Source organism: Rhipicephalus sanguineus, chromosome 9, assembly GCF_013339695.2.
Source record: "Rhipicephalus sanguineus isolate Rsan-2018 chromosome 9, BIME_Rsan_1.4, whole genome shotgun sequence".
Lineage (NCBI taxonomy): Eukaryota > Metazoa > Arthropoda > Arachnida > Ixodida > Ixodidae > Rhipicephalus > Rhipicephalus sanguineus.
The window spans coordinates 12281244-12307328 of NC_051184.2; the positions used below are offsets into that span (position 1 = coordinate 12281244).

Sequence of the window (26085 nt, forward strand, 5' to 3'; positions counted from 1 at the left end):
CTATCGGCACTATCGGACGGTCGTGCGAGAGTACCAGAATCTTTTTTCCAGTTTGGCAAAAAGAAAGAAAAGGCTTTCCAGTGGGTACTTTAGGCAATATTTGCTGTGGCACTGTATTTATTTCTTTGCTGGCGGCGATGCCGTATGCGAGGAGATGAAAATTTTTACTTGGTGGTTAATGCGTACTACCGTTTAGTGCGTAGTTATGCGGCGTTCCCGGCAGGTACGCATTAACGAGGTTCCACTGTATGCGGGACCACTTCTGAAGAAAGACAGTGACCCATGTGACTGGTGGCGGACTGTATATATATATATATATATATATATATATATATATATATATATATATATATAAGCACCTTCAGATACCCCAGTCTGGCAAAGCTTTGCCCCATGTACTTCCTTATACCATCCACTTCTGTTCCAAGCGAGCGTTTTTCAGTGGCAGGGGGGGTGGGGGGTTGTCTCTGTTAGAAGGGAGCGCCTGCTGCCTGATCATGTGGAGCAAATCATATTTCTTCATGATAACATCTAGTCATTACTTTCATTGTGCCGTGATATTTGCTTGTGTTGTGATGTGCATTGTGCTAGCCTGGACATTGTGTTCTGGAGATAGCAGTGTATGTTGTGTTGCCAGTCAGGCTGTTAATGTCTTTTTTTTTTCTCAAATAGCTACATGTTAAATAAAATACTGTTACTGTGGAGGCATTTTTCCTTTGATATTCGATATTCGAAGGTGGATATTCGTATTCGATTTGTATTCGAAAAATTTGATATTCGCACACCCCTACAAAATATATTTCATGAGTGAGTGAGCTCCACATTTTTTGCCAACCTATGGACAAGCGGAGGCCTGTCCAAGATAGAATGAATAACGTAAACGTTCCAGCGGAAGTCGAACAATATTCCATTCATCAAACAGATGGATCACCCATCCAGCATGAACAGGTCGCCCTGCGGCAACGTGTGATGACTGCCACAGTCCCGACTGTGCTTAGGTGTGCCGGCATCAGAGCCGCAGCCCTCACAGTTGTGACTTCCGTGCACTTGTAGAACTGCCAAAGTACTGAGGCTTCGACAACTTGCAATCACGGGAGATGTTCTTGGAACGTCTAGACAACTTTTGCCTCGTCTCTGGAACTGACGAGGCCAAAAGGCTCGGCAACCTGGTGCGGGCTGCCTTGGGGGGCAGCACTAAGCTTTGGTGGCATTGTCGGCACTTTCGCCTTATGGGAACAGTTCGCACAAGCCTTCCACGTGGAGGTTGCCTTAACCGACTCAAATTGTCTCTTAAGTGAGAGCTGGAACAACATATCCAGCACACAGAGGAAAATTTAAAGGAACACATCTAGGCGATATTGGTGCACTACGACCGCATCAGTGAACGCTTAGCCGAACAAGAAAAAGTGCAGCGGGTTCTCCGCCAAATGCACCCGCAGCTACAAGACCTTGCTGAATGGTCAACACTGAAGGACCTTGCCATGGAAGCAGATGGACTGATGCGAACAGCATGGAGGCGGCGGCAGTACAAATCACTGCCACCACCAACAAATCCAACCATCATGGCTTCCGCTAATAGTTTCAGACAACAACCCACGTCAGCAACAGCCACTGTGGGCATGAGTACGTCTACTACAATGTCTTTGGCATACCACTGGCCACCATACCCTGCAGCGGTTCAACCATCGTACATCTATGATCAATTTCATCGAGCCACCACCGTCCCCAATCTGATGCAGCTGTTAGCCCATGCCACTGGCCACTCATTGGCAGCCGCCCAACCCACAAGTCCACTGCCAGCACTGTGGAAGGATCAGACATCTTGCCCGCCAATGTGCCACCGGTAGGCAAAATGTGCTTCCCATGTGTTTCCAGTGTGGTCAATCAGGGCACATGCAGGCTGAATCTCCAGAAACAGTACTTGGCAGGCAAGTGTTGGTAATGCTACACCAGTGGGCATCACCGACAGTGCACTCCAGGTTGCAACCACTGCCAGCAAAATGCAACCCCTTCTCAATATCTGCAACGGAGCTATGACGATCCAGCGCTCTTAAACACTGGGTCCAGGGTCAGACTGCTGGGAGACATTAGTAAAGAGCATGAGACACATGCCAGACGACGAACAAGAAGCAATGGGCTCTGATCAGAAGGGAGAAATACTTGATGCTGTGCAGTGAAGTGGAAAAGTACTGGATAGTGTAGTCCATTAGTGTAAAATCAGCTTTTTCTATCATGGTACCAATGCCATTTAACGCCAATATCTCACATAATAAGTGCTCTACGATACGCCTTTTGATCTTGCACCTTCAAATGCGTATTAAAAGTGATTTAAATCCAGTGAGGACTTTTCTAAAAAATAAGCGACTCAAGCGAGATATGTCATCAAGAACTTCCCCAACTCACGCCTCTGATGAATAAATATTAAAGTGGCGCTCCTGCGTTGACGTATGTGTGAATAGATTTGAGTATAAACGTAAGCTGATAGTAATGCTTACATTTGGTGTGGAATAACCCATATTTATATGGTTTTCAATTTGCAATTAAATGTTGCTGAAAGTCAGCACTGTGCATGTTCTCTGCCATTCCTGCCTGTTGCATTGGTCTTACATTCACAATTGAATTATTCCTGAAACACGGTGTGATGCCATAAACTGGCTTGTGTGAACACATGCCCAGGAATTAGGATGGATGGATGGATGGATGCTATGAGCGTCCCCTTTACAACGGGGCGGTGACATGTCTGCCACCAGGCTCGAAAAAAAAAAAAAAGCTTCTTTGTTTCATGTTGGCCTAATACCTTATCTACATTGATTAAATCTATGTTATTATACCAAAACAATATAAATTCACGGTCCATCTCTCTGCTTCTTAAGGCAGAATGACCTTATTTTTCCCCCATTATTTATTTTTGTTCTTTATCTCTACTTTTCTGCCACCAATACTCTAACCGTCTCTTACTTATTTCTATCGCGGACGTGTGCAGCTTTCCATTGTTGTCCCTAAAACCCAAGGCTTCATGTAGACTCGTGCCCACACGTATACCTGGGTGAATATCGCCACATTCAATCAGTACATGTTCCATCGTTTCCTTAGTTCCCCCACAGCATGTACATTGTTCTTCTTCGTTACTGAATCTCGCTTTATAACTACGCGTTCTAAGGCAGCCCGACCTTGCTTCAAACAGTAAAGCGCTTCCCCTTGAATTATCATAAAACCTTTCCCTCCTTATTTCGTTTTTTCCCTTTCGGTAGTTACTCAGAGCCGGCTTCTTTTCCATCGCTGCCATCCAATAAGTCCTCTCCGCCTCTCTGACCTTCCGCTTAATGCTCCTTGTTGCCATATCGCCCGCACTGCTAGCCGTATATTTACTGGTGAGCCTCCTAGTTCTTTTTCTCCACTGCGTGTCAACGCTTTTTCTATACAAATACCTGAAAACCTTCTCTGCCCATCTACTGTTCTTCATTTTCCTCAGCCTCTCTTCGAATCTCATTTTGCTCTGAGCTTCCCTCACTTCAAAGCCTGTCCATCCCATATCACCCTTTACAGCCTCATTTGTCGTCTTCCCGTGAGCGCCCAACGCGAGGCGGCCCACCGTCCTTTGATTTACATCCATTCCTGATTGTACCTCTGACTTCATGCACACTACTGAGTTCCCAAATGTAAGCCCCGGGACCATCACACCCTTCCACAGCCCTCGAAGCACCTCGTACCTATTGTATCCCCATAAAGCTCTGTGCTTCATAATTGCAGCATTCCTCTTTCCCTTTGCTACCGATGCTTTCTCTTGTACCTCCATATATCTATCCCCCTCATTTACCCATACTCCGAGGTACTTGTACTCGCTTACCCTCGGTATTTTTTGGCCCTGTATAAAGACCGCATGGTCTTCGTGATCATTGAATACCATCAATCCACATTTTGTTGCACTAAATCCTAGTCCTAGAGCCTCACATTCCCTTCCGCATATATCTGCCAGTCGCTGTATATCATCTTGACTGTCCGCAAATAAGACAATATCATCAGCATAAAATAGACCTGGAAGCTTCTGCTCAACCATCGTGCCGACCTGCTTGTGTGACAAATTAAATCCAATGTTGCTACCTTCTAGCGCTTTTTCCATCCTCACCATGTACAGCATGAATAACAGTGGGGACAAAGGACATCCCTGTCTCAGTCCCTTGCTAATTTCAACGCTGTCCTTGCTACTTATTCCTTCCCATTCTATACAAACTGCATTTTCTCGGTATATTTCCCTCAAAAGCTGTATACAGTCGTCACCTATGCCCACTTCTTTCAGTATATCCCACAAAATTTCCTGATTAACGTTGTCATACGCCCCGGTAATATCTAGATAAGCTACGTATAAGGGCCTGTTTTCTATTTTCGATATTTCTATACACTGGGTAAGAACAAACAGATTATCGTCTAACCGCCTGTCAATTCGAAATCCATTCTGAAGTTCTCCCAAAATATCATTTTGTTCTACCCACGCTTCTATTTTTAATTTTACTGCCTGCATCGCCAGCCTGTATAGCACCGATGTAATAGTTAGCGGTCTATACGAGCGAATGTTATCCTTTTCTCCCTTGCCTTTATAGATTAAGTTCATTTTACTTTTTCGCCAACTGTCTGGTATTTCCCTCTCCTGTAAGCACTTTTCTACGGCTTTCAGCAGTGCTTCTTTAGTTTTATGTCCGAGTTCGTTAATGAGGCTGACGGGAACCCCATCTAAGCCCGGAGTAGTGCGCTTAGGAATTTTTCCTTCGGCCTTCTTCCAATTGAAATTCTCTAGTACTACATCTTCGTCGGTTGCACTCCTTTGCGTACTTTTACTCACTGGGGGAATCCCCGGGGCGACCTTTTTAAACGAATCAGCTGTTATCTTTCGGATGTAACCTAGCGCTTCATACCCTTCCAATTGATTTCCTCCTTCATCTACCATATGTTGTTGCATTGTGACAGACTTCCTACCCAGCGCTTTTAGGTGGCTCCAAAATATCCTAGGCGCGGCCTTCTTCTTTTCGCGAATCTCTGTCATCCAGCGTTCACTTTCACCTTTAATTTTTGCCTCGACTAATTTCTGCACAATGGATTTTTGCTCTAAATATATTTCCCATATTTGGTTGACTTCGTCCTGTGGCCGCTTCTCCCTTTTTGCTTGTCTGTGCTCCCGTGATGCCTCACGTCGCTTCTCGATCGCCTCCCGGATTTCCTTGTTCCACCAACTTTTTGGCTTTCTCTTTCCTTTCCAACAAATAGTTTTCTTCTCTTTTTCCATTTCTTTCGTGATTACATGTAGCAGCTCACTATACTTCCAGTCTTTGCCTGGTAGTTCGTCTACTTTTTCCTCGACTCTTGCGGCTATATTTGTTATTTGTTTGTCATTTAGATACAAGCTGCCAAACTTTGATTCTATGTTCTTATTTTCAGTTTTATATCCCATTTGTAATATTATGCGTTTATGATCACTACCCAAGCTGTTAATGCCTTCCTCGTCTATTCTCATCTCTCTAAGTTTGTCATATATTCCTTCTGTCATGAGACAATAATCAATGCTCGATTGCCGGTTTCCGACTTCCCACGTGATCTGCCCCTCACACTTAGGCCCCACGTTAACTATCTCAAGACTACTTTGCTCGCAGAGATCTAGCAATAACTTGCCATTGGTGTCTGAATATCCGTCAAGGTCATGAATGTGAGCGTTCATGTCCCCTAGAAGGATTATTTCGGCATCATGACCAAATTCTTTAATATCGGTGCTTATGCATTTCACTATCTCCAGATTCTTTTCTTTGCAGTTATTGCCTGTCCACAAGTAAGCTACACCTAGCCACGTTTTCTTTCCACCTACTGTGCCCGAAACCCACATGTGCTCTGAACACGTTTGTTTCACTCTATCCAATTTTGTTCTGCTATGAATTAGCATTCCAACACCCCCACCTCTCCTTTCTGAGGTGATCCTGTTACATCCTTCCCAAATATAATTGTCAATATGTGGTGGCTCTTCCAAGTCTCTAAGGTGTGTTTCTGTAACCGCATAAACACCTATCTGTTCCTTATTTAACTGTTCCTCAATCTCTAACCATTTTGCCTTTTTTCTGCCACCCTGCATGTTTATGTAACTAATTGCAACACGCGCCTTCTCCCTTCTTTTACCTTTTCTCTGGTTTTTCGCTATACTGCCTGTCAAAGAGTCCCCCTGCTTGTTTTCCTCATTACAAGCTACCGTGGGCACCGAAGGGCCCGCGTGCCCCCCAAAAAAGCTACCGCGCGTCCTGCCAGTCGCCAGCCCACCTCATGACCAAGCCTCTTATCGAAGTGAATTCTGTCTCTTTGGAAACCGCCCCACCTGTGCACCTCCCTGTTTATATCCACTACCTCGAAGCCCTTCTCTCGACTAATTCGCCATATCTCTTTGTTTGCGTCGACAACAGCTCTTTGCAAGTTGATATCTCTCACTGGTACTTCCGGTATTGTGCATACCACTATCTGCACCTGAGAGGAAATGGCGCGCATGTCCTCGACCCCTTTCGCCAATGTGGTCGCTAGTTCGGCTGATTCTTCATTCAAGACGTCGTTTAGACCTCCCGCGATTATCACGAGGTTACGTCCATTAGCCTTAGTTGCGAGTTTTGCGCTAGCTCGTCTCATCACCGATCCCAGCCTATGTCCCGGGAACTTCCCTATTAAAACTCGTTTGTCGCCTCTCACCCTTTCCTTGACTGCTTCTTCGCATCTAACTAAATTCGAGTCCCCGGCGATTATCACGTGTTCCGACTCTTCTGCTGTACCGTCCCGCACCTGGCCACTGCCTCGGTTACTAGCGCGTGCCACTGCTCCCCTCCCCTTCCCAAAACTACTTCGCGGAAGCTGGGTCCTGTGACCCTTGCACCTGTCTTTTCCAAACCTGTTTCCCCCTTCGCGTCTACCGCTGTTGGGGTCGATGCTCCGCTGTTCCCGCTGTCGCTTGCTTCCTGGTTCACCTTGACTACCTTTGCTAACCCCTCCTCGGCTGACTTAAGCCTTTCCCCCATAGCCATCGTTTTTTCCCGCTCTGTCGCCAACGCAATCTCCAGCTCGGCGATTCTTACCATGAGGTGATTCTGGGCAGCCATCATTATTTCCATTTTCGCCTCTAACTCGCATTGCTTACACTTGGCGTCAGCACCCTCTGTCTTCTCATCCGTACAAACCTCTATTTTCCATCCCATTCCGCACCCTGAACACTTTACGGTCTTTTTGACCATGGCTAGATCGTTCACACGGCGGATTAGATACACTTAAAGTCAAATGGTATCACAGAACTCCGCTGTGCGTTTCAGACACGTGGTGACCGAACGGAAAAAAAAAAAAAAAACCCAGGCGACTGTCACACAGGAAACAGTACAAAATTGTAAGCCCTATTATGCTTCAAAGCTTCAATCTAGTGGCTTATGTACTCATATAACTAAAAAAAACAAGCTCGAATCATGCAAAAAAAAAACACTTATCTGACGCGCCTCTAGCGGTCGCCTCTGCAGACATGGGCGTTTTCTGTGGGAGAACGTTGTTTTTCGCAAATAACTAAGAATAGAAGCCATCTTTCAAAATATTGCCGAGGAAATAAGTTCTATGTGGTTATCCTGACATCTCAGGGAAGACTTACCATTACTTACGGCCGAAAACCCTTTCCAAATTGCGGGTGAAGTTTGAAGTATGGAAGTCCATGGAAACAGCCAAATTTTGGAGGCTCTTCGGGCCACTATAAAAAAGCTTGCGACCAAACTATTGCATCGAATGGTATATTCCCGGGGATTTATCAACTTGAAATTATTCATCTTTCGGCTGGTTGCAGCAGCAGCTCTTGAAATGGCAAAAAAGTTGTTCCAAAATCGCAGTTTTCATAAGGAGGTCGCAGAAGTCATTCTAGTAGATATAAAAACCTGATTTTTATCCGCAGTAGCATGCCAATGCGATAGCTGAGCGCGTTGAACGCCCAGAGATCAAAATCACTGATACCACGATTGAGAGTTTGTAGGTTGAAAGCCGGCTGCTCCTTTCTTTCTTTTTTTTTATCGCCTCGTCGCATTTTAGTATGGCAGTTTTCCGCCAGATGGCATGCGATGAAAAGCAGGTGATTTTCAGATTCTTGTTTCGTTTCTTTGTATCTACACCAATCTTTTCGTGCAAAAATAGCTCTTGAAGCGTGGACTCACTGGTGTACAGCGCATATTTTTTATGGATACACACTTGTCCTTCTGTGTGCGTTTTGCTGTGAAATAGTACTTTTCACACAAGACTGACGTTGTTGTTGGTTGCCATGGGCGGCTGTTGGGCCTTCTGATGCCAGAACAACTCTAGTGACGGCAAAAAGCTCTTCAGCATATATACTGTCCAGTAAGCGCGACTTGCAACGAAAGACGTGGTTGCACAGAATCGGAAGCTTTAACTTCAGGCCGACATTCTCAACTCGACTTTGCAAGGTAAGTTGCGACTCTCTCACTACGAGTATGCGTCGAAGTTCGCGTAATTTGATGCCCGCTCAAGCGCCATAGACATGTCGCAGTTAATTGTGCAGTACGTCACCATCTGTCACTCACGTTTCAATACCACTCCTGCAGGGTCTGTCCTTTCTTTTTATCAACAATACATGGTTACATTTCCTGCTTGACGTGATGCGCCAACTGGTCCGAGTTCGTGGTATTGGTTTGTGTGCTTAGCATCATGCACGCGGATGGACAATCAAAAATGTGATTGCGAAACTTCAGAGATTCGGCACTGCTGTTTCGAATAAACAAACCTGGGTTGTGAAAACTCACATTAAGATTGGTACTCTCCGTTGGTCTTTGTTGTGTGCTCGTTTATTTCACGGTAAATAGTTTTTTCTGGCTCTTTTACATTGACCGATCAGCCGGTGGACTTGCGATGTGAAGGTATCTATGCAAAGTGTGCATGACCTACCGAGTCATAGGGTGCGTTCATTGTTTAGAAAGCTCACGTATACACGCCATTTCTAGTTGATCTTGTGCGAGCTGTGACTTCAGGCACTGCAGTGCATCTCTTGAGTTGGAATTTGCCAATGAAAATACTACGGCATATGGCAATGTGCACTGGGTGAAACGACAAACACAAACACACAAAGATCACCCGGCGCGCGCTGCCATATACCATAATGATCAACCGACTAGCTCACAAGTACAGTTAAGAAAAAAAACTCCTAAATTGGCCAATGAAAGGCAGCACATGCCAAAGTACGCTTGGCATGTGTGGGCATTATTCTTTCGATGGAGATCTGAGCTGTTGCTTGCACTGACAGTCATTGTGAATGCTCTCTGCACATATCTTGCTCTCTGTACATATTGTATACCCTACGCAGCACTACGCAGGGCTGTCATGAGCCAGCGTTACACTCGTTTAGAAACAGCTGGCGTGAATGCTTTCAGCGCGGCAAGCAAGCGCTCTCTCCGTGAAAGGGCATCTGCTACACAGGAGCGGTAGGTTGCGCCACGTTAGAAAAGAGAGAGCGAATGAGAGGAGAACGGTGAGATACGAGAGCGGAGGAGGAGAGTGTCACCACTTTACGAACTTTCAGGGGCTTTAAGGCGTGGCGTCACGCCACGTGACCCGCTGCGCAGAGGCATCGCAGCTCCGCTCGCTCAGTGCCTTGCTGCTACTGTACCACGTGGCCAGGCAAAGTTTACGGCAGCTTCGCCGGCGCTTGGTCGCTCAGTCTCGCTATGGATGGCACACTGGCTGGAGCGCCTGTGTATGTGCTTGAGCGGAATCCAGTCATCAGGTAGACAGAGCTCAGCAGGCTGTGAAATCTCAAGCAAAGGAAAAGTTGCCTACTGAAACATCAGGGCAAAGGGAGGCCATATTAGCCCATTGCAGAGAAGCTTTTCAAGCGCAGAAGCGTGCAAGATCAAAGCTACTGCAGTCGCCGTGGTTAATCAACGCGGACAACAACACGCCGAACTTCAATGAAACACGACGGGTATATTCTTTGAAAAACGAAACCAAACACACGTTTTGCTCCTGATAACTAGGTTTACAAGAGTTAAACCGCAGCCATTTTTTTTTTTGTATTTAGCGCTAGCTTGTTTGAACAGAACAATTTATGGACGTCTTTGAGCTCCTAATTCGCACAAATTAAGTTTTCGACCAGTCACTCTGGGAAGCATATTACAGTGGTGTCTTCAGCTTACATAAATACTCGAACTTTTCTTTTTTTTTTTTACTGCATGGGAAAATGGTTAGTATATATTGTGAAGGATACTGGTCCAAGGACTGATCCTTGAGCTACAGCTCTAGTTATTTCATAAAACACTGTCAGGGTACAGGCTATTTCCACTGTCTGTTTCCAGTTTAATAGGTAATTTTGAAGAAATTAGGCACCTTTCACGAAAGCAGTAGCATTCTAATTCATTCAATAATATGCTATGGACAGCGGTATCAAAGGCCTTTTTTATATTGAGAAACATACCATGTAGCTGTCTTATTGACAATAAAGCAATATTAAATAAGCTCAGATAAAGACAAAACAGCTGTGTCAATTGGCTGCCAGGTTTTCTAATCTCATGTTAGCAGGGTGTTAAACATAGGCGCATCTATCAGGGATGCAAGAGGGGCTGAGAATGAGACACTGTTCGACTATCCACTGCAGGTTATCGCAGATTTGTGATGTCACGTGAGAAGCAGGCGATCTTATAGCAGATCACAAATTTTTACCAATAGTGCAAAGTTGTCATACGTGCTTATGATGGTCGAACAACTGAAACTGCAGCCGTTTTCCATTTCATGCAAGAACACTTTAGCCAGCTGACTGTGAACAGAAGTGTGTCCAAGTGCTTTATTACAGCACCATTTTTACAGTAATGTTTCTTGTGCGTCCTCAGATGTAATATTCATTGCAAGCCGCGCGTCTATCACGTTATTTTGAGGCTTCGGGCATAACAGCAGCGAAAAAAATAGTTGTGTGCTGTACTGAAGTCGCTCACTGTGACATTGCCGGCAGAGTTTTCGTTGTATAATATGGCTTTTGTTGGCACTTAATAGCCTTTAACTTTCACTGTTATCTCGTTCATCCTCCGAGCGTAGTTTGGAGCACAAGCGCAGCTCGTCCGCAGTCAAAGCGGCACTCATGTAATTTGAGCACCCGCAGCATCGTGTGGCCGCTGCTGCGGATTTCTCAAGCAGCTGATCGCAAGACAAAGTAATCTAATAATAACAATTGTGAGGGATTTAACGTCCAAAAACCACCATATGATTATGAGAGACGCCCGCAAGACAAAGCTTGCTGAACCATGACACCTAGCTGCGCATTAGTTGTTGTGGTGCTGATGCTTGGTTATTATGTCACATACAATTATTTTCAGCAACTATAATATCAGATTTTCAGCACATGACGAATGGCGCGGCCACTAGGCTGACTTTGTCACATGTGACGCATTATAACTGGTTAGTAACCAAAATAATGCCATGTTTTTTTATGCATAAAGGCAGACGACACCCTTCAAGTAGTGATGCAGAACTATCAGTAAATTGACTATCGATAGCATCGATAGTTTTTTTGAAACTATCAATAGTGTAAACAGACTATCGATGGTACTGCTATCGACCAACTATTGATAGTGCAATCGGTAGTATCATCGTTAATATTACTAGCGATATTACTGCCACATGTGTTTATTGCTTTGTTTTGATGTATTCGAGTTTCACCCACAAAGACTGTTAGCAACGTTTGATGCAGACTGCGCCGAAATGAAGCTTCACAATTGTTTGAGATCACTCTGTTAAGATTATGCGCCGGACGCGAATAGTCAAGTTTATTCGAGAGCTTACGCGAGCACCAGCGATAATGCTGGAAGGTTCGATGACTGATGTATAAAAGACGAAGCGTACCACCGATGATCAGATTACTCGATGGCCGACGACTGTTCTCGCCGCTATCAGTGCGCAGCGTGTATCACTTGCATTTTGAGTTTTGATTTTCCGGGCACAAGTTGGCCCAAATAAAGAGCTCCCTATTTCCTAGTCTTGCTGCAGCATTCTTCACCGTCAAAACCACATGACAATACTATTGATAGTGGTGTGAATAATGATGCTGTTGCTGCCCGGCCATATTGCCAAAATATTTGCGATAGCCTACTATCAGCTTTGCTAAACTTATGAGCAATTTTTGGTGAGATAAATAAATTATTTCCACAGTGAAAATGGCGGAATATGTCCATCAAGAAATTCATATCTAAAAGCAACCAGTTACACCTTACAATTAAAAAACTCAGTTCTCGATATTCTTTTTATTCTGAAATCATAAAAGGCAATATAAATTTGAAGCCACGCAGTTCCACCACATGTAACGGCTTCCTTGCCCTTCAGCCTACTCCTCCGGCTCGACTATGCACCGTGTGCGCAGGGAACCGAGTTTATTCTGCAATGAGGTCACGCTGTTGATTTTATACTATCGATAGTACCATCGACTTTACTATCGATAGTATTTTTTACCATCGACAGTTCGATAGTGATTCGGCTATCGATAGTATCAATAGTACTACCGATAGTTCTGCATCACTGCCTTCAAGTCAATGAGAGGGATTTTTAAAAAAATTAAAAATGGCCTTTTTGAGAAAACCTCAAATTATTTTAAAAGAGAGCGGAAATATCTAAGTTAATATGTACCGATTTTTATGAACCTCAGTTTAACTTGTTTGCGGCAATAAATTCCTAGAATACAGGTATTTTGTGCGATTTGCCACAGGCCCGTAGCCAGGATTTTTTTTCGGGAGGGGGCCCAAGGCCTAATTATTCGAAAGAAAGTCTTTTCATGGTAAAAAGAAAAAAGTTGCCCGGGAATATAAAAGGCTGGATGAATTTCGGGGGGGGCCCGGGCCCCCCCCCGGGCCCCCCCCTTGCCTACGTGCCTCATTTGCCATATTTGTAGTATTTTTCTTTGAAAGTGCTTCGGCAGCTAAGGAATATAAGATAGTACTCATAAGATTGTATTTCACCTGTTCTTTGAAAGGAATAAATATTGTGACCAAGTAGAGCACTGTTTTTTCCTTAGGTGCGGTCAAAATTCAGAAATCGCGAATATGGCAGAAAAGTGTTTTTTCGCGGGGAAAATTTACACATTCTTTTTTAGGTGAACAAAATTTTTTTTTTTCACAAGGCTAACTTCGCAACAACTATAAGGGGTCTAACGCCTAGGCCTGCAGTAAATTTTATCAAAATCGGGAGCAGTGACCGGGACCTCGTGTTCAATCTTATCTGGACACACCCTATAGTACCATGCCACTTTCACATCCGTGGCATTTCTAATAAAACCGGCCCTCACTTTTTCAAAGAAAATTCGTGGCTGACAAGTTAATAATAATAATAATAATAATAATAATAATAATAATAATAATAATAATAATAATAATAATAATAATAATAATAAAACGGTACTACTAGGAGCTAATGAGGCAATATATAATATACTCTCCTTTCCCATTCCCCCAGCGTAGGGCAGCCAACCGGTTGTGTGCCTGGTTAACCTCCTTGCCTTTCCTCGTTTCCTTCCTTCCTTCCTGAATACGTGCAGGGGACTGTAGCACTACGCACGGAAAAGGCGCAATCACTGCTACCTACATTGAAATTGCAATTACTATTTGTGAACAGCTTTTAGACATTAACGAAATTTTATTGAATGGTGCAAAACTGTACTACTGAGAAGGCTGCTAGTATAACTTGCGTTCATGCATAAAGTTGTGTGGCTAATGCACAAGAAGTACTGCTTGTGTATACTATTACACGTGCAACACGCATATGCATGGCTGTCTCACAGTATGCTACGTAAAACGGACTGCTTTTGCAATAATGTTTTTGTTAAACACTTGTGCTGTTCCTTGTACAGGACGGTCAAGTCCTCTCAAGCCGTTCATGCAGCTTCTTCCTTGAGCTCCAACAACAGCTTTGCAAAACACATTCTCTCTCTCTGTATATTAACATCAAGTTGAGTGAAAGTGGTGAGGGGGAGGCAGAAGGGGAGAAGATAATAGCAGCAGACTCGGTGGAGAAGACCAGAAGGAAACAGGAACACCTATCCAATATTACAGGGATACAAAGGTTTCACTTTTCTTGATCTGGGGGTGAAGAACTCTCACTGAACACTGGGTGCAATCCTCTAAAGCCAAGTACGTTTCTATGAACCAAAGTGTAGGGTGCGGTGAGGTCAGGTTGCTTGTGCTCGCTGGTTGGGCGAGATGCAATAGTCATGTTGCTGTTAGAGATATGCACTCGGCAGGGAGTGTTGTTTGAAGGACACATGGGAGCTTGCGCAGCTGTCCTTCTCAAAATTTTTCTGCAGCTGCCAGGAAAATCACCTGGTAAAGTTCGTACATTCCCTTACGGTAAACAAACACTCGCCTCAAAAAAAAAAAAACACATTTTCATGAACCTGACAGGTCCGTTGCTCACATAAGGAAAGGAAAAGCTTTCAGCACGTCATACAAGTATTAAATAGATCCTAGTGAGGGACCTTTTAAGAAACATTACCATGTAAATACGCTTTTCTTGAGCCAGCAGCACAAGAAACAACAACACGTGCAGGACCAATGAAACAAAAGGAGCGCTAACTTGAAATTTACTTATACGAAACTGACCGACATAGCCGGGTCTCAAGCGAGGACCTGATGCCATTGCGCAGACCAGCATAGCCAGTGAAACAAAAGCTGGGTTTCACAGCCATGAACATAAATCTAATTGGTTTCATAACACTTTCACCAACACTCAGCAGGGAGAAGACGAGCTGTATAGCAAGTTATGTGCATACCGAAATACCGCTTTTACTCGAATCTAGGGCGGCCCCGATTCTAAGCCGACCCCCGAAATTCGCAAGGCCTGAAAAAAAAAAACTTAATCATTGTACTCAAATCTAAGCCGACCCCCCCCCCCCCCGCTACTTTCGCACATCGTTTTTTCGAAAAAAACGTCGGCTTAGATTCAAGTAAATACGGTATGTTATTTCGGAAGTCTTTTATTATGTGCTTGAGAAACGTAAGGAGCATTGTTTAAATTAAAGCTTCTTACTTAAAATACTTCAATTCAGAAGGTCATTGAGGAATCATACCTTTCAAATCAATTTCTGCCTTTATTTCTGCTCCTTCTTGAGCTCTAAAAATATTGTCTCTGGCAGCAAATATGACATGGCCAGGCGTCTTAATGCAATAGTACAAAATAATTCGTTTGTGAAGTGCCGCCAACAAATATCAGGGACATCAACTCTGCCTCTGCATAATCTCAAACTGTCATCACCACGTCATAAGCTGGTATTACTTTCTTGAAGTTAGCTTATTTAGATTGTGATAATGGCAGCAACAAAAGGACACTCTTGCTTTCTTCCAGAAACTCACGGGGGCCGACGACAGTACAATCGGACGAAATATATTGAATAGGACGAGAGGAAGGGCAGAACGCCCTTTCGAGATTTTTCGTGTTTTTCAAGCACAGCCAAGTGACTCGTACACACACATTCATTGCAAAAAAACTGCCGATTCAGAATCGAGCAGCCAGCCAACCACTCGGCGCTTATCAGTCGGCGATTGTAGTTTGCTCTCAGTGGTGATAGTTGATATCGTGCCGTTTTTTGTTATACGTATTCTTGTTTTGTCTGCCGTGCGGCATGCGTCATCGCGCCAATTTTGAAAGCTGAAGGTCCGTACGCCACGCGGTGTGAAAACCAGCGAACTAAAAGCAATGTCCCAAATTCCTGGATATGCTGCAGCAAAGCTGCATGGCTACACTTGACACGTGACTGCTGGTGGCCACCGCATGCGGCCATCACCGTGGCAACAACAGTGGTAACCTTCAGGTGAAGGCAATGGAGGCGTCACCTGGATGTTCCTTAAAAATGCCTCAGCGCAGAGCCCTGTGTGGACCGACTTCCCCATTAGTCATACCGTGCCTTACCGCCTTGCTGGACAGACAGTCCAGGAGTGTCTTGGGGACCATTGCACAAACCACAGTAACCTCTGCCAGTGCTGCACTCTGGAAAGTGTCGTGACGGGCTTTACACCAGCCTTCCTTTGCTATGGCTGAGAGCTGCACAGTCCGGGGAGCCATTTGGCACCAAGGACAACGCTGAACCACTTGCTGCGGCCTACCATACCTTTTTCCAAAAAGTTTGCCAGTGCCTTGCCCAGGCCTTTGACTACTCACAAACATCAAGTTATGCAGGTGCGAAACAAGGTATATATTACAATCACCACAGGCAGCCAGTTACCCTGAAACCAGGCAACTTTGTTCTCCTGGACAGTCATATACCCCAAGCAATTAATGCAGGCAACAGGCAGCTCATCAAAGCTCGCACCAAGACCTTCGGATCCCTATAGGATTACGAAAAATGTAGGACTTCCTGCCAACAGACCCCACGACAAGAATTGTCGAGGGGTGGCTCATGCTGACCAGCTGACAGCGTACTATGAACCCCAACTGGACATGCCACAATAGGTTCACGTCCTATGGGAACGGGGGAAGGACTTTGTGGCGGATGCAGCAACTGCAAGGCCAAGAGATGGCGCCACTGGTGGTAGAGCCATCATCGTCGAGGACACAGCATGAGGGGCCGCCACAAATCAAACTGATTCCCTTTAGAAGCATCATCGTCATCAAATTCTACATTGACAAAGCCGGCCTTACAGAGACAGTTCCGCAAGCAAGAGGCTGTTGCCTCCGCCCAGGCCACCTTCATTTCCTTGATGGCTGAATGCAAAGAAACTTGAAGCAGCAAGTTGACGGCTGGCAGTCAACAACGGTGAGCAAGCACTCCGCAGTGTGGTGCTTTACACATTGCCTCAAACGCATGAATTGTGCCTAAATCAAACAGCTGCACATTCAAAGTTGTATTGGGCAGCAGGAAAAGTAGAATCACTGCCGTCAGAGAAGTTTGCACGTGGTGCGCAGAGCAGATGTCGATCGGAGAAGCTTGCGCTTGTGTTGCCTCAGCACATTGCAGTCAAAGTTGCCAAGCCCCTAACGCACACAACCCCTAAGGGAATTGGCCTCTTTGATTTTGTGATAACGATGTGGCTTTGGTGTGCCGGAGAGATGTGTTCGTGAGGGCGAAAATTGAAAAAAGAAAGAATAAATTTTTGACAGCACGTCATTAAGCAAAGGCTGTCAGAAAGCGCAAACAGGAGATTTCTGGACATTGAAAATGAGCTTGCTGATTTCGTGAGCAGCTTCGAGTGGACCACATGCCTGTGCCTACCAAGGTGCTCAAAAGGCCTTCAAACTTGCTTGGCATGGAGGCCTTTCAAAAAGCAAATTCAAAGCTGGCTTGCAGTGAGTTACCCATTGCACAAAGCACAAGGGATTCTGGAAGGAAAAAATGGATGCACGCAAACTATAGACAAGGACGCAGAAGACACAGACGAGCGCTTGTCTATAGTTTGCGCGCATCTATTTTTTCCTTGCAAGTATGAACCAACTCGTCCAGCAGCAAGTTTTACTGAACCAAGGAATTTTCACTGCATAGGTGGACTGGCAATTCCAGAAGCTGCAGGCTTTTGAGCTAAAGCTGATTCATTTTCAGTGGTATGTTCTGCTGTTATGACACAGCAACACCTATCAACTTGGGCAGAGTGGCAACATTGATCAAATCCTGCCTGTCATGACATGCGCGCCAACAGGGGTAAAAAACAAGCTTGTGCACTTGTTTGGGGCAGCGCTAAAGAACACACGGACAAAGACACATAGTAGACGCCACGGGCGCTGTCCGACGATGAACCAGCTCGCCCAGACCAAAGTTTTGCTTGTGCACTTACGTCCAGCAAAAGCAAGGCTCGAGTAGGTGCAATGCTGGGCTACACAGCATAAGGTACGAAGTTGCCTCCTTTCCTTATGTTTAAGCGTAAAGCATTGCCAAGAGCGTAAACTTCATATGGGGTGACAGTGCAAGCCAAAGAGAAAGGCTGGATGGACATGGATCTTGACTAGTGTGCTTGATTGGGCTGGTTGGTGCATATTAGATGAAGAATAAAACAGCACTTAAGATGTGCAGAACACCAAGACATAAGAAAAGCACATCATGCAACGGACATTTTCCCCTGGGAAGTGGAATAAAGTGGAATAAACGGCCTCTCCATAGCATACAAATCAGAAATTAAGAACAACAGCCATTTCCTAGCTCAATTAGCCTGCTTAGAAAGGAGGATGCAGACATATTCAGTTCTCCATACACAGCCTTGGAAAATAACACTACGTCGAAGTAATTATGGGACACACATTAAAACACAAGCTTCCAGAGTTACTAAACTTATTTAGCAGCAAAAATATTGCACCGGAAACATCCTACACAAAAGAACTTTGTACTTTTTTTCTCAAATTTCTGAAGGTTATTTTTGTTTTATTCGCTTTGAAATTACTTCCAACCATGTTATGCCCCTTAACCCCTTGAGGGTTTTCACCGTACATGTACGGCAGAAGCTTCCTGGTACCAAAGGGTTTTCGTCGTACATGTACGGCATAGCGTTTATTTTTAAAACGCGCGCCTTTTTCAATTATTTCTCTCGCTTGGCCTGTGCTTCCACACTTTGGGAATAAATTTTTTTCATGCGCCGATGTCTCTGCGTTGTATTTTTATTTTGCTTCCCAAAACGGCGCGCTGGCTATCGCTTGCCCATCCAAGCGCGTTCGCGGTGCAGCTGGTTTAAAGTGCGCGCCTTTTTCGATCATTTTTCTTGCTTTGCATGTGCTGCCACACTTCGGGAATACGTGGAATTTTTTTCATGCACCGATGTCTCTCTGTTGTTGCTTTTTTTATGCTTCACAAAACGGCGCGCCGGCTATCGCTTGCGCAACCTAGCGCGCCCGCAGAGTGGTTGGTTTCAAATGCGCGCCTTCTTCGATCATTTCTCTTGCTTGGAATGTGCTGCCACATTTCGGCAATACGTGGAATTTTTTTTAATGCGCCGATGTGTCTCCATCTTTCTTTCTTTTTCTTTTTTTTGCTTTCTAAAGCGGCGCGACGGCGTTCAGTTGCGCATCGGAACGCGCGCACGCGGTGCGGCTGGTTTCGATTTTGTCCTTCGGGTGGTTTTCGCTTCTTGCGCCCGCAAAGCTGATGGCTGTTTAGTTTCTAATCTCTCAAAGGGTGACCGCTTGTTACTCTCTCGTTTATTGCACCCCGGGGCGCGATTACATCTTTTTCCTTGCGGCGCTAAATTACACAAACGACACCGCCGTGATTGCGTTTCCTCTCGGAAAAACTAACTACGTCTTGTTGGCAATAAGGCGAAGGATTAATGTAGATTTTTCACTCGTTTTGCTTTCCAGACGGCCGCACAACCATAGAGTTTTCTTCCGTGCGCTCACTGACGCAGTTCGCTTACGCTATGGAAGCGCGCGCCGGTTGCTCTGCTGCTGGTGAGTCGAGCAGCGATTCTTCCGATGCGGACAATTCCCCAAGTGCCGAATCAGATCTGATTAATTAGATTTCAGTTTGTCAGACGAGGATTTTTTGACGAGTTCAGACTCCGATGACGATCAAGGAGCGACATATGAAAAACCTGCGCAGCGAGCCATGCTTCAAAAGACTATCACACGCTGAGTTTTTAGTGTTAGAGCAGGAACATTTTTAACCGGAAAAGTACTCTGGTGCGCTTATTTTTGTATGTCTGTGAGCTATGTTTATTACAATGCATAATTTTTATTTACAAATAACTGTTAAGCTTTCTTTTTCAGGATTTTGCTTGATTTTACTGCAAATAAACCATGTGTATGTAACAACAAAAATGATTTTTTTGTCACTTTACGGTCACGAAAAAAAATTTTAAACAATTTTTTTCTTAAATAGAATCGTCTGAAGAATTTATTTCAGCAATAAAAAAATTACACATTTTTGGACTGGATTTCGCGAAAACATTCGACCCTCAAAGGGTTAAGCATCATTATTTCGTCACAAATCTTAAGTATGTTACCTAGTTTTCACCTGCTGAAATTTAACACTGGACTCGCTAGTTATGAGTGTTTTTTTTATGTAATGTGTTGCGATGTGTTCTTGTTAATTTACATTTCCAGTGAAAATGCCTTGTATTGTGGCTTATAATTTTGTTTTTCCATCCTTTTATTTTCTTGCTGTTTATTTTCCCTGTTTATTTACACTGTTTGTTAACTTGTCGCTGTATAATTCTGTTTTTGATTCGTCATTATGTGCAGCACAGTTTGCTGTAAACGTCCCAAAGTGCACCTTCAAGGGACTGGAGCTAGTCAAGCTGCTTCTCAGCTTTTTCTCCAAGCCTCCCTCATCTTCTTGATGAAAAATAAAGGAACTATTATTATTATTAGTTCTTCCGGTTTGAATACTAATGAAATGTTCACCTTAGATGTGGCTAACCCTGTACACAGCGAGGCAATGGCAATGTCGAAGCATGACCTGTAATTGCAGTGAGCATGGCCGTGAAAGCATTCAAGAAACGTGCAATATCCAATTACATGCATGGAACGAAAGAGGACATGTGGTCTGACAGTGATAAAGAGCTGTCCGAGAGCAAAAGCAAATGATTAAACAGATTTTTTTTCCATGCTGCAAATATTTCTCATTTTGTATTTTTCATTCATGGGGATGGCATGCACATTAGAATTATTGCTTAAAATTTCGTTACAAAAACTGGGGGCACACTAGATTTGGGCAGCTGTGTCTCACCATGTTTATGTGCGTCAGCACGGAAAAAATTCCCGCTGCTTCCGCAGTGTCACCAGCATTACCAATGAAATGCTGCCACAACTGCAAGGTAAGAATGGTGCCGGAACTTTTTCGGGAGTGGCTGTTGGAGACTGATTGAGCAATCTAAGAGGAAGGTGGCACTCATCGTAGATAACTGCAGTGCACACCACTCCATGCTCTCAAGTGTGGAAACCGTTTTTCCTTCCACTGAACACGGTGGCTGGCTGCAGCCCACTGATGTCATTACCAATTTTAAGGCAGTGTACTGATGCCACGTCCTGAATGATTTAGTCCTGGTGATAGACTTATTCAGGCAGACAAGTGGAGAGCATCCAGATTTCAAAATTAATCTGCTGATGGCCATGCAGTTCACCTTAGGTGCTTGGTCTGAAAGGAGTCCTACAAAGATGAACTGCTTTGAGAAACTCGTTCTTTTTTTTTGAGGCAGCAGTGACTCGTAAAAAGCCTGTGAAACTCCCACCGACGAAGTGATGCCTGAACTTTGGTCCGCAGTTGATGAAGACGCTTCAGGACTCTAAGAGTTTCTAGATGCGGACGATGCACTTGAACCATGAGAACTTTCAATCGATGATGTGATCGTCACGAACGTGCTTGCATTGGATAGTGACGGCATGAAGTGACGGAATGATAGCGATGATGAAGTAAGCAGGCTGCATCAACGTTTTCCTTGCAGATCATATGTAGCCTCTTGGGCTTTGTTGCAACTGCTGCACTATGTGAACCACCTGGACACCTTGGGGAAGGATGTCGGCAAGTGTCACATCAAAACAAGCAAGGCTGCCCAACATGGATTTTTCTCGCCAGTGACGAGGCACCTGTGGCAATTTTACCCCACTATTTCAGGATTTCTCAAGCCGATAGGCTGCTGCAGCAATCTTCTCGCACTTTATACAATATACCCATGGTCGTCTATTCTTCGGTGTCATCCTTATTACCGATGTGACATATCCCATCTGATCAGTTTTCCCATCAGTTTTCTCACAACAGTTTGCCACCGCTCTCTCCCTACTCTGTTTTTGTAGCCTGTTCATAACAATTATCGGTTAGAGCAATGGAATTTCTGTGGTGCTTGAACATTGTTATAAGTGTGTTTGAGTGTGTATATACAGTAGAACCCCGCTGTTACGTTCCTCACTGCTGCGTTTTCCCGGCTGTTACGTCGTTTTCCGCCGGTCCCGGCATAACTGCCATAGGATACAATGTATTGGGAACCCCGCTGTTACGTCGTAACTGTCGGACCGTTCCCGTATGATACGTCGCGAAGTGCGCTCGGAGCTGACCGAGTGACTACCAAAGAGAGCGGCCATGGTGCATTTTCACGCAGCTTGGCCTCGTTTGACCGTAATATTAGCCGCATGAGAGGCGCAAGCAACAGAATCTTTCAATTGATGCAAACAAAAGCATGGCCTTCGAGATTCAAATTGCAACGATGGCGTCTATGACGTAACTGCTCGCAAAAGCAAGGCCTTCGAGATTGGCATTTACTATTGACAAAAGCATAGCCTTTGAGATTTGTATTGCACAAACATGGCGTGTATGACGTAATTGCTTGCCAAAGCAAGGCCTTTGAGATTGGCATTCACTTCTGCCATCGCGTTGGCGTAGATTCATCATCATCGTTATTTGTCGGAGAACGGGAGGAGTTCGAGCTGGTTGGAGCTCGCATGGTCGTGCGTGCGGTTCGCGGTCGGACTCGCCGCGCCGGTCGTGATTGCGTGTGCTTAGTTCTTTCATACCTACAGCTGTTGGTGTTAAAAAAAATCACATACGTTGATTACATTTCTGTGGATGAGGCCGTCCTAAGCTCCGCGTTTCTATCCATCGACTAGATCGCGGCTGAGCGCGCCAATTTTCGTGCTGCTCGTAAGAATTGAAATAAAATTCTGTACCACTAAATATTTTGCCGTTTTTCCTGTTTTTCGGCTCTTATGTTTCCCGTCTCTTACGTTTATTTCCTACGGTCCCTTCAAAAACGTATCAGCGGGGTTCTACTGTATTACACAAACGACCAATATAACAACAGTTTGATATAACAAGGTAAGTGATTTTCCCGGCTTATATATATATATATGGACGTTTAACTATACAATGCTACGCAATGCTATCAGTATGTTCCCAAAGGAAGTCATTTCATCTTGTGAGCGAGCTGCACAAGTGGCACAATGCAGGTGACAAGAAGCACGCACATAATACCGCTGCCTGTGCCGAATGCCTTTGCCTCCGGTTCTTTCAGGCGTTCCACAGACAGAGTGACGGACGATGGCAGTTGTTCCCTCAAGATGTCCACCGCCCTGTCAGCCATCACGTGGGCCACCTATGAAACAAAAGCACTGGCCATTAGGAAGACCTAAAACATAACTTTTCATTCTAGAACAAGCGATAGAAAACTGAATATCTCAGGAGCTTTTAAACCTGGACAAACTAGCAGACTAAAGTCACAAAATGAAACAAGTGACTGCTGTCATAGATTCCATCTTCAGAATGCACAAACAAAGCTGCCGTGTTCTGCTTTCTAGCACTGACCAGCTGCAGGGAAGTTTCCGCAATTCCCCCGATTTCAAGATAATAGATCTGAACCCCAGGGAAGCATCCCTTTTAGATCCTCTTCAGTCGAACTGACTGTTGCAATTTTCTGGAGGCCACAGTCGCGGCTACTTAAATTCACGGTTGCAGCTACGCATGTTCGCTCAAAGGACTGTGAAGGGGACCCTGCAACACTTTTTTAAGTAGTCATCAAATGACTCCATTAAAGAAGTTTATTGCCTCCTGAATTGAATGCTGCAAAAATTTTTAGAATCCGTCAAGCACGAGCGGAGTTGCAAGGATTCACCACACACTTTAAGCGCTATCTCCTTTCACACCAGCAAGCACACTGGAAGGTACACAGGCAGGGATGACAAGGGGGCAAGAAGCTATCGGCAGTGCGCGTCATGACCTTGAGTACTTTCTCTTCTTTATTATTACTTTTTTCTTTGAATCCGCGGCTTACTTTCAGTGTGATCACGAGTGCCTTGGTGTAATTCTATACTACTGTGTGTAATGCAAACACTGCAGAGTGCAGCGCAGGCGTGTCGCGGCATCCTGCGGCGACGGCAGTAACTATGCAGCTTCACTACGCTCAAATCAGTCAATGGCCGTGACCTTTGTGCTTATGGAGCAGTAATTTTGGCTTTTGGCATCATTTGTCGAGAGATTTCTAGCCGACTGTGAAATCGAACTGTAAATTCCATGCCACGTGCTGCTCTATAATGTTTGGCTCACATGTTCACAGGAGCCTCAACTATCAATCGGCCACATTTTCTGATCATGTTTAAAGGAGCACTGACATCAAATTTCAAAGTCGAGATGTGCCCTTGATTCGATTGCTCAGTATGCATAGGTCTTCTTGACCAAATTTGAATGGCGTCCGTCGCGTGCAAGTGATTTTATTTCGAGGGCAAACAGCGTACAAAAGCTCAACGGGAGATTGATCACGCTGCGACATCGACACTAGTGCTACGTGTAAGGCGTGATACATTCTGACCATACCATCCTGAGTGACGATACGCTAGTAACAATGACGTCGACAATCTGAGTGTATTTATTGTGGCGCCGACGCCAGGCGACGCTCTCAGCTCCCAGCCAGTGGCTCTCGTTGGTGTCCCGATCCGTGCCTGCGATTCATCGTGTCGCATCAACTGATTTGTCGTGTGATCCTCAGCACGAGCGTGATCAATCGGAGCGACTACGTGCCAGCATGTCGGGGAACCGCAGCATAGTACGGACTTGCTCGTCGACGCGGTTGTAGCACGAAGCGAGTGTTGAGAGCGGGCACCAGGCTGGCCGTGCAGGCAGGCTATGCTTGGCGGACACCTGCAAGTCTCCCGTTGTGGTTGGCGGGTCATTGTTCGCTCTGAAGACTTATCGGAGTGGTCGTTATGTCAGCCGTGCTCCGTCGCCGCCATACAGGAGCCCGTCCTAGTCGCCGGCCTTGATATGAAGTTTCGTGATGTTCCGTTACATGAAGTGAGCTTTGGCCGGCGTGTGGAGTTTTTGTGGTGTTTGCGTGTTGTGCACTCTTGCCGCCGTGGTGGTTAACGACACGCACCATTCATATATCTTGCAACGGTGCATGGATAATTCAAGACCGGCCGAGTTCCACAAGATTCTTGGAGGTTCCGAAAAACTAAAGGTGAGCATGCAGCTTGCGTTCGCAGCCACACATATACGAGTTGCGGTTGGACAACACAGATTGTTTTTTAAATATGGCTGAATCGTGAAGAGCACGATGTTGCAGTTAATATTGCTGTTCCTAGAAGCAATGACATTAAAGGGGCCCTGCAACACTTTTTGAGCAGGGTCAAAAAGCACTGCCAATCGGTAGTCGAGGCTCCCGAGAACACGCGAGCCAAATATTATAGCGAAGCGAGCGGCCTGGAAGTTATAATAAATTCTCAAAGTCTGCTGAAAATCGCTCCCTCTTCTCTCGACAAATGATGTATTCGTCCGCAATATATGACGCGATTGTCGGCAGTTCCACCATTGCCTGATGTTATAATCACGATAACACCCTCATTATTACCTTCGTTGTTAATTTTGAATTCAATAAGTAGATAATATGTATGTTTATATTGTGTTATGCCGTTAAAACACCGAACAAACATTAATATTAGCACTCCCGGTCTCACCGACAGCTCGTCTGCTCGTAGTTGCGTGGTTGCGTTTTCTTCACCATGCGCAGTGCCGAAATCGTGAATATTTCTGTGCTTTTGACCATCGCCGGTTGCCGTTGAGAGTGGCAGCCGTTCGAGTGTTGCCTCGTCAGCTGGAAACTGCATCGTCGACACGTTCTCACGACTGACCGAGGCAGGGGTGCAGCATTTATCCGATAACAATGCTGGCGCCGGCTAGTTTAGGATATCTGTGTTCGCTGTATGGCGAGAGTCCCGTTCGCTGTCTGTTCAGTATGTCATCGAGCCGTACCTCGGCGTATCCTCCTCGTAGCCTCACATTCCCGAGAAACCGCGACACAGCAACCAAGCAGACTCGCATTTTCACGGTAGCTGCAGACAGCCGGGGGATGGGTCCGCACCGGCCCGATGCCCCACGATCCTTTCTTCTAGTCTTTAGTTCTTTGTTGTCAGCCCGCACTCGCTGTGCGCCCGCATTCGAAGAGCAAACAGCATCGAAGTACCGCCACTGGGAGAAGGGTGCACGCAGCTTTGCCGTGTTGAATACGATTCAAGCGCAGGCAGTGCGACGAGGCGGTGTATCGGAGTGTGGGTCGAAACCCATCTCAGCTGTCATTCGTTCCAAACGCGCACGCAGGTTTGCGTCCATGGTTGGCAGAGCGATGAAAACACTACGGCAGTTCGAGGTGCACACCCAACATTACCAAACCG

The 26085-nt window shown here is 45.2% G+C and overlaps 1 protein-coding gene across 1 annotated transcript in view; it reads right to left on the reverse strand.

Moving 5' to 3' along the window:
* The window catches only part of LOC119404351 (RNA 3'-terminal phosphate cyclase-like), a 131913-nt gene that overhangs the window by 33842 nt on the left and 71986 nt on the right, over nucleotides 1-26085 (reverse strand). The window contains exon 7 of the mRNA XM_037670893.2: nucleotides 22891-23018. Coding sequence (XP_037526821.2) covers nucleotides 22891-23018 — 128 coding nt within the window. The remainder of the gene's footprint in view (nucleotides 1-22890; nucleotides 23019-26085) is intronic.